The sequence below is a fragment of the Lipotes vexillifer genome, unplaced genomic scaffold (genome assembly GCF_000442215.2).
Source record: "Lipotes vexillifer unplaced genomic scaffold, Lipotes_vexillifer_v1.1 scaffold1223, whole genome shotgun sequence".
NCBI classification, from domain to species: Eukaryota; Metazoa; Chordata; class Mammalia; order Artiodactyla; family Lipotidae; genus Lipotes; species Lipotes vexillifer.
In genome coordinates, this window is record NW_006795957.1 from 707,187 (window position 1) to 716,239 (window position 9,053).

Below are 9,053 nucleotides of genomic sequence, written 5' to 3' on the forward strand. Positions count from 1 at the left end.
AAAAAACTACAAACAGTAAATGGTGGAGAGGGTGTGGAGAATAGGGAACCCTCTTGCACTGTTGGTGGGAATGTAAATTGATACAGCCACTATGGAGAACAGTAGGGAGGTTCCTTAAAAAACTAAAAATAGAACTGCCATACAACCCAGCAATCCCACTACTGGGCATGTACCCTGAGAATACTATAATTCAAAAAGAGTCATGTACCACAATGTTCATTGCATCTCTATTTACAATAGCCAGGACATGGAAGCAACCTAAGTGTCCATCAACAGAAGAATGGACAAAGAAGATGTGGCACATATATACGATGGAATATTACTCAGCCATAAAAAGAAATGAAACTGAATTATTTGTAGTGAGGTGGATGGAGTGAAGTAAGTCAGAAAGAGAAAAACAAATACCGTATGCTAAAACATATATATGGAATCTAAAAAAAAAAAATGGTTCTGAAGAACCCAGGGGCAGGACAGGAATAAAGATGCAGACGTAGAGAATGGACTTGAGGACATGGGGAGGGGGAAGGGTAAGCTGGGATGAAGTGAGAGAGTGGCATTGACATATATACACACCACATGTAACATAGATAGCTAGTGGGATGCAGCCGCATAGCACAGGGAGATCAGGTCGGTGCTTTGTGACCACCTAGAGGGGTGGGATAGGGAGGGTGGGAGGGAGGGAGACACAAGAGGGAGGAGATATGGGGACATATGTATATGCACAGCTGATTCACTTTGTTGTAAAGCAGAAACTAACACACCATTGTAAAGCAATTATACTCCAATAAAGATGTTAAAAAAATAAATAGAACACAATCAAAAAGAGATGTGAATGACAGGAGAGGAATTGGAGTTGGTATTAAAAGTAATTCAATACGTTTTGATGAGAGGAGGTAGAGAAGAAAGTTAATGTTAGGGTCAGTGAAATACAGCCAAGTGGTTTTGAGTGGAGAGTAGAAGAAACAGAGGGGAATTGAGAATGTGTGTTGATTGATGGAAATAGGCCCAGGGAGAAACATAAGGTGGACGATGTCGGGGAGTGACATTTGGTGGGAGAGCATAGTAGTAAGAGCTCAGAGTCTAGAATAGATGGGCTAATTAGGGTTCACATTCTCTTCTGCACCCACTAGCTGAATGATCGTGTACACATTTAAAAATTATTCTCTTCAGTGTCCTGTAATAATCCATAATGGACAAGAACATGAAAAAGAATATATATACGAGGTACTTCCCTGGTGGCACAGTGGTTTAGAATCCACCTGCCAGGGCAGGGGACATAGGTTCGATCCCTGGTCCAGGAAGGTCCCACATGCCCCAGAGCAACTGTGCACCACAACTACTGAGCCTGCGCTCCAGAGCCCGAGAGTCACAACTACTGAAGCCCGTGCGCCTAGAGCCTGTGCTCTGCAACAAAAAGCACCACAGTGAGAAACACATGCGCCGCAACTAGAGAAAGCCTGCGCGCAGCAACGAAGACCCAACGCAGCCAAAAATAAATAAATAAAATAAATTAATATATAAAAAAAAGAATGTATATATGTATGAGTCATTTTGCTGTACACCAGAAACTAACACATCTTCAATCAACTATACTGCCACTAAAGATTAATAAAAAGATAAAAATTAAAAAATATAAGACAAGGGACACCAAAGATTGCCAGCAAGTCGCTAGAAGCTGGGAGAGAGGCACGCACCAAGTCCCCCCGACTCTGCCCTGACCTCCACCCCGCAGTTCTCAGAAGGAAATCTGACAGTATCTTGATCTCAGACTTCTACATTCCAGAACCATGACACAATACATTTCTATTTTTTAAGCAACTCAGTTTGTGATACTTTGTTATGGCAGCCCTAGCAAGCTAATATACCATCGGACTGGCAAGGATGAGAAGGCTGGGTAATCCCACATTTTTTTAAACTTTTTATTTTATATTGGAGTACAGTTGATTAACAACGTTGTGTTAGTTGCAGGCGTACAGCAAAGCGATTCAGTTATACGTAGACATGCATCTGTTCTTTTTCAGATTCTTTTCCTGTTTAGGTTGTTACAGAGTACTGAGCAGAGTTCCCTGTGCGGTACATAGGTCCTTGTTGGTTATCCATTTTAAATATAGCAGTGTGTACCTGTCAGTCCCAAACTGGGTAACCCCACATGTTGGGGGTATTGGGGAGGTATGGGGATCCTCTTGCACTGTTGGGGGGCAAGAAGCTGGTGCGGCGAATGCAGAGTTCAGTTTGGCAGTAAGTAAATGAAAGATACACTTAAGAGCTGCCATTTGCTGTTGGGTGCATGTTTTAAGGACATTTCACGTATGTCCACAGAGGCACATGTAGTATGATATTTAGCTCAGAATTGTTTATCTTGGAGATATTTGGATATGATGTGGCTGTCTGTGGAGGGATAAATGTGTGGGAAGCAAATCAATATTCTACAGATCTATGAACGGACTGTGAAATCTCTGCGGGCAATGGAAAGACGAATGACTTCCACAGCATTGCGCAATTTACAATACAGTATACACGTTGCACGGTACGAAATCACGTTCTGCAGAAATGAACTGATTCACATGAGATTTTGTACAGTTGTTCCTTGGAAATGGAGAAAAGAAATGAGAACTAAAGGGCATACGTAAGGTAAACAAGGGAGAGACTCTGCCTAGATCCATATGAACATGTGCTACACCAGTGGAAGATGATTTATTTGGCTCCCAGCACCCAAGATGCTTCACCTGGAAAAGCACATTTTCTTCTAAGCTCAAGTTTTCTCACCAGAATGGGACTCAAGCAGAACCCGTTTCCCAGGCTTGCGTGAGGATCAAATGAGGGAATGCTTGAAAAGTGAGGAGTATTATAAAGAGAATATTGTGCATCCAAGTTTATCTTGCCCTTGAATGATGTAACCCAACGGTCACCCCCCCCAGCCCGCCCCGCCCGGACCAGAAAATCAGAACCTACAGGAAAGAGAGCATTTCGGGAGCCAAGGCGTGATCAGCTCTATTAAAACACTACAGAAAAACTGGTAAAACAAGTAATGTTAGGATTAGTCCCCCCCCCCCCCCCCCCCCCCGGCCAGGGGACATCCGGCAATGTCTGGAGACGTTTTTGGTTGTCACAACTGGAGGGGGCATAGTGCTAGTGACATCTAGTGGATGGAGACCAGGGATGCTGCTAACCCTATTAATACGCAGGACAGACCTCCCCTACTCCAGCAAAGAGTCACCTGGTCCAAATGAACTCATTTACAAAATAGAAATAGACTCACAGAGAGAACAAACTCATGGTTACCAAAGCGGGTAGCGGGTGGTGGTGGGGAGATAAGAGTTTGGGATTAATAGATACACACTACTTATATATAAAATAGGTAAACAACAAGGATCTACTGTATAGCACAGGGAACTATACTCAATATCTTGTAATAACCTATAACCTATAATAACCTATAATATCTTGTAATAATCTATAAAAGAATATGAAAAACAATATACATACCTACATATATACACATACATACATGTATTTATACATGTAAGAACACACATGTATATGTATATGTAACAATTGCTGTGTGTACAAGTGAAACTAATACAACATTGTAAATTATGTTTCAACTAAGAGAAACAAAAGATAATTAAAAGCAAAAGAATCACCTGCGACAGCTGGGCCGTCCTGATCTGACCCTTATAATCTCTTCAGTCTTAGTTTTCTACTCACTTAAGTCCAGCTACACCAATCATTTTCTGGTTACATGAAAATGCCACGCTCTTTATTTCATCAAGACTTTAGGGCCGGCTGAACGTGCTGCCTTTCCTCTATGAATATTTCTTACCATCAGGCATGACCTCAAACATCACCGCTCCAAAGAGAAGTTCCCTGAAACCACTCTATTACAGAGATCTGTCAGGTAGTATTCTGTGTCAGCACCTTGTTCAAAACACTTACCAAAGTTTCCATGCGTTTTACCCCGGTAGAGATCTAAAATGGTGCAATAACTGCCCGTTCTCCCTTCCCACAGCCCCTGATAACTTCCAGAGTACTTTCTGTCTCTATGAATTTGCCTATTGCGGACATTTCATATAAATGGAATCATATAATGTGTGGTCTTTTGGGTCTGGATTATTTCACTTAGCCTAATAAAGGTTCATCCAGGTCGTAGCCTGTGTCAGAATTTCATTCCTTTCAAAGGCTGAACAATATTCCACTGTGGTATGTATACACCACAGTTTATTTATCCTTCCATCAATGGACATTTGAGTTGTTTCCATGTTTTGGCGATTGTGAATAATGCTGCTGTGGACACAGGTATACAAATATCTGTTCAAGTTCCTGCTGTCAATTCTTTTGGGTATATACCCAGAAGTGGAGTTGCTGAATCATTCACTGCTTAACGTTTTGAGGAAATGTTTTCCCCAGCGGAGGCACCATTTTATACACCTACCAGCAAAGCGTGAGGACTCCAACCTCTCCATTTCCTCACCAACATTTGCTAATATCTGTCTTCTTGATAGAGCCATCCTCGTGGCTGTGAAGTGATATCTCATTGTGGTGTTGACTTGCATGTCCCTAATGAACGCCAGGGAGCTTCTGGGAGTATCAGAACGCAGACGATGCCTCACTAGGCAGACCTGCTGGGACACTGGGCTGGTGGCGGGAGATAAGCCAGGCTCCTTGGAGCTTGTGTGCAAGTCATTCTACCGAGGGGACGCCTCCAGCTTGATAAGTCTCAGTTAGGAAAAGCCAGGCTGGCGGGGGGAGGTAGGAGAGCATCCTTCATTCCCATCGCATCCTGCATCCCTGCCCCGGCCCGCACCCAGGGCTTCCCTCCTGGGCTATGCAGCTCAGGACAGGCCGAGGAACCGTGCCCCCATCCATGGCTGCCTTCTTCTGCCTTGGTGAGTCAATCTGCAAAATGCTGAGGGATGCGCAGTGGGCTATGAGACAAAGAATTTTTTTTAAAAAATTGCATCAGTACAAGAGGCAAAAGAGGAAATTTTCAGGGCAGGAGGTGACCAAGGGTCACTTCATTTATTTGTTGGGTGGGAAAACTGGGAGATGGTGTTTGTCTGAATTACTCTAGTTTATTCATGGCTGAGTTAAAAAAATAAATACAGGTCTCCCAGTGTTGACTGCAACGTTCCCACTACTCCATGCTGTTTTAATTTTAATTAATTAATTAATTAGAATATAGTTGATTCACAAGGTGGTGTTAGTTTCAGGTGTACAGCACAGTGACTCAGATATATACATATATGTGTTTTTCAGATTCTTTTTCTTACAGGTTATTACAAAATACTGAGTATAGTTCCCTGTGCTATAGAGTAGGTCCTTGTTGTGTGTGCGTGTGTTTTTTTTTATTAAACTGTTATTAGATTCTTTATAAAAGTTTATGCTTCTCTTTACAAGTTGTAAGAGGACATATAAGAAAACAATAAATTCTGTTCTAAGCCCCCCTTAACTCACCAACAGTAGCCGATACTTGTTTATCCTTCTACATTTATCTTAATCTTTTAGTACAAATGTGTACACATATGTACATAGCAGTAGACATGTATAGTTTTTAACTCATTCTTTTAAATAGCTGAATATTATTCCACAGTATTTAAACGTTTCCTTGGCTCTTCGCTTTGTTTTGTTGTTGTTGTTAATTTTTATTGGAGTATAGTTGATTTACACTGTTGTGTTAGTTTCAGGCGTACAGCAAAGTGAATCAGCTATACATATAAATATATCCACCTTTTTTTAGATTCTTTTCACATACAGCCCATTACGGAGTGTTGAGGAGAGTTCCCTGTGCTATACAATTGGTCCTTGTTATGTTTTAATTTTTAATTTTGTTTAATGTGGATTTGGTATCAGGGCTAGATTACAGATTTAGCTTGTCAGTATCCCTCATGGTACTGGTGCAAACAATTCTGCCATTTGTGACAACGCGGACGGAAATTGAGGGTACTGTGCTGAGCGATACAATCCAGATGGAGAAAAACAAATACTGCAGGATCTTAACTTATACACGGAATCTCAAAAACCCACAAAAGCAGAGAGTAGGTTGGTAGATGCCAGGGACTGGGGCATGGGGGTGGGGGAAATGGGGAGGTAGATGTTGGTCAAAGGGTACAAACTTCCAGCTATAAGATGAAGAACTTCTGGAGATCCGAATTATAGAATGATGATCATAGCTAATAATACTGTAGCATATATTTGAAATTTGCTAAGAGACTACATTTAAATTTCTCACCAAAAAAAAAAAAACAAACGATAATTACGTGAGGTGGTGGATGTGTTAATTAGCTTGATTGTGGTAATTGTTTCACAAGTCATCAAGCTGCAAACCTTAGATATATAAGATTTCTGTTTGTCAATTAACCTCAATAAGGCTGGAGTAAGAGTCCCCCTTAATAGGACTGGGGGTGGGCTCAGATGCGTTTTTACTGCCTTCTCCGTATCAAGCTTCATTCTGGGCACGTGTGTGCATTATTTCCTTATTTCTTCAAAAGAACTTTATCGCTAAAAGGACAGAGGCTCCAAGGGGCTAAGAAGGAAGGAAACAGTTGGTGTTACTGGGGATAAGAGTGTATACTATGAACACAAACTGCCTCTCATTCACTTATTCATTCTTTAAAGACACTCATGTAGCACTTACAGATACATTATTCTATGTTTTTAAACGGACACTTACTCATTTAATCCCCATAACAGCCTGATGAAGTAGGGCCTACGATTATTCCCATTTCACAGGTGAGAAAACTGAGGCCCGGAAGGATGAAGTAACTTGTTTAAGGTCACACAGCTATGGCTCGAATACAAACTAAGGAATGTTTGCACCAAATCCACATTCTTTACCACGAAAATACGCTGCTAGTGTTTGAATCTACCTGATCGTGGGCCTCATGGGACCTACTATGCAATATATGCTGTATATTATTTGTTGTTTACCTGAAATTCAAATTTCACTGGGAGTCCCATGTTTTTATTTGCTAAATCTGGCAACCCTAGTGAGACTTAAACTGATAATGCTACTAACTCAGCAAAACGGTTAAAAAAAAAAAGAAAAAGAGTCTTAGCTTGAGAGAAAAAGGGCAGTTGTTCAACCTAGAGAAGAATTCGTTCAGTTAGAAGAGAAAATGGGAAGGCACCTCCAAGGAAAAAAGTGGAACTTATAGATCATGCAGTTTGATAGATGTGTAAAGTTACATGGAAAGGCTATTGAAAATGGTGGAAAGAATTAGATACAGGTTCAAGGAACACTATGCGGATGGAAATAAACCATACAATTATTGATCCTAGGAAAAATAAATAGAAAAATAGTATATAGGTACATTATAATGCTCAGGTGTGAATAATATTTGCACAGTCATAATAATGACTTAACCCAAAAGCACAAAATAGGGAGAATATTGATTTAACCCAAAAGCATAAAATAGGGAGGAATCCAGTATTAATGCACCCTGAGAGCTCTTGACTTATGATTTAATGCAAGACACCACATCGGGATCTAATATGTGGCATGGTGATTATAGCTAATAATACTGTAATATATACTTGAAAGTTGCTAAGAGACGACATCTTCAGCGTTCTCACCGCTGACAAGAAATAGCAACTATGTGTCCGGATAGAGGTGTCAGCTAGTACTATGGTGGTAACCATCCTGCAACAGAAAAATGTCTCAAATCAACACTGTTACACGTATACCATGTTACATGTCAATTACATCTCTGTGAAACTGGAAAAAAGTGAGAGCCCCTTCTAGCACACAGCTCCCTTCTCTTTCCAGCTGTGTGAATGGGGAAGTGTACTGCAGGGAGCTGGGGGGTGCGGCAAGGAATCCCTGTTCAGCTTTTTAAAAATCGTGGTAAAATAATACACTTCACATAAAATTTACCATTAATGATACGTAGTCCACTCACAATGTTGTGCAACCGACACGTCTCTCTAGTTCCAAGGCCTTTTCACCACTCCCAAAGGAAATCTCATACCCGTTACAATCACTCCCCAATCCCCCCTCCCCCCGGTACCCGCCACCCCCCCATCTACTGTCTCTGGACAGATTGATCCATTCTGGATGTTTCATATAAATGGAATCATACAATCATGGCCTTTTCTGGCTGGCTTCTTTCACTTCAATTTACGTGAATGTGTGTCTTTGAAAAAAAATTATGACAGAAGAAAGCGAACACCTGCAACTAACAAGTTGTTAATCAACTATACCCCCAACATAAAATAAAAATTTTTTAAAAAGAAAAAAAGAAAGCCAATGCATGCATCCCGGTGCCCAGCACGCAGGAAGTGTGGATTCATGCTGAGGTGCTGGTGATTGACCCTTTGCTTCTTTCCTCAGGGCTGTGTCTGGGGCAGGTGATACAGGCTCAGAAAGGTGAGTCCAGGTCCCTCTTCTGGGTTCAGCCAGCGAGAGGTTAGGAGCGGGTGGGAGAGCCCAGGAGGAGGCTCTGTTGGAAGCTGACCTCTGCTAGACTCTGCTTCCCTTTCAGGCCTGCTGCCCAAGCCCTCCCTCCAGGCCCGGCCCAGCTCCCTTGTGCCCCTGGGGAAGCCGGTGACCATCAGCTGCCAGGGCCCTCCAGGCGCGGACTTGTACCGCCTGGAGGAACTGATATCCCGGAAGTATTTGGACCAGGCGGAGCTCTCCATCTCGGCCATGGAACAACGCTTCGTCGGACGCTACCGCTGCTCCTATCAGAGCGGGACCAGCTGGTCTCCCCCCAGCAACCAGCTGGAGCTGGTTGCTACTGGTAACTGGGCGTGGGGTGTGGCTGGACTTGTAGCCGCAGGGCTGCGTGGTCCTCAGTTCTGGGCTCAGACAGTGGGGGTTATGAAGACCGCAAAACCAAAGTCCCAATCCAGAGTCCCAGAGGGGTTGGGATTAGGGTGGGGCAAGCGAGGCATTGGCTTTAAGTGCTAAATTTCGGTGCCAAAAAACTCAGTAATCAACATAACTAATACGTTAATGCAATATCTTAAAAAAAAACCCCAAATCCCAAATCAATGCAAAAACATCCACGATGTACACAATACCGCAATTTTAAGTAAAGACAAATTCCAGGAAT

General features: G+C 42.2%; 1 protein-coding gene across 1 annotated transcript in view; it reads left to right on the forward strand.

The window, feature by feature from the left end:
* Window positions 1–9,053, forward strand: part of GP6 (glycoprotein VI platelet) — a 21,126-nt gene that overhangs the window by 2,420 nt on the left and 9,653 nt on the right. Inside the window, exons 3-4 of the mRNA XM_007468049.1 lie at window positions 8,275–8,365; window positions 8,481–8,738. Coding sequence (XP_007468111.1) covers window positions 8,275–8,365; window positions 8,481–8,738 — 349 coding nt within the window. The remainder of the gene's footprint in view (window positions 1–8,274; window positions 8,366–8,480; window positions 8,739–9,053) is intronic.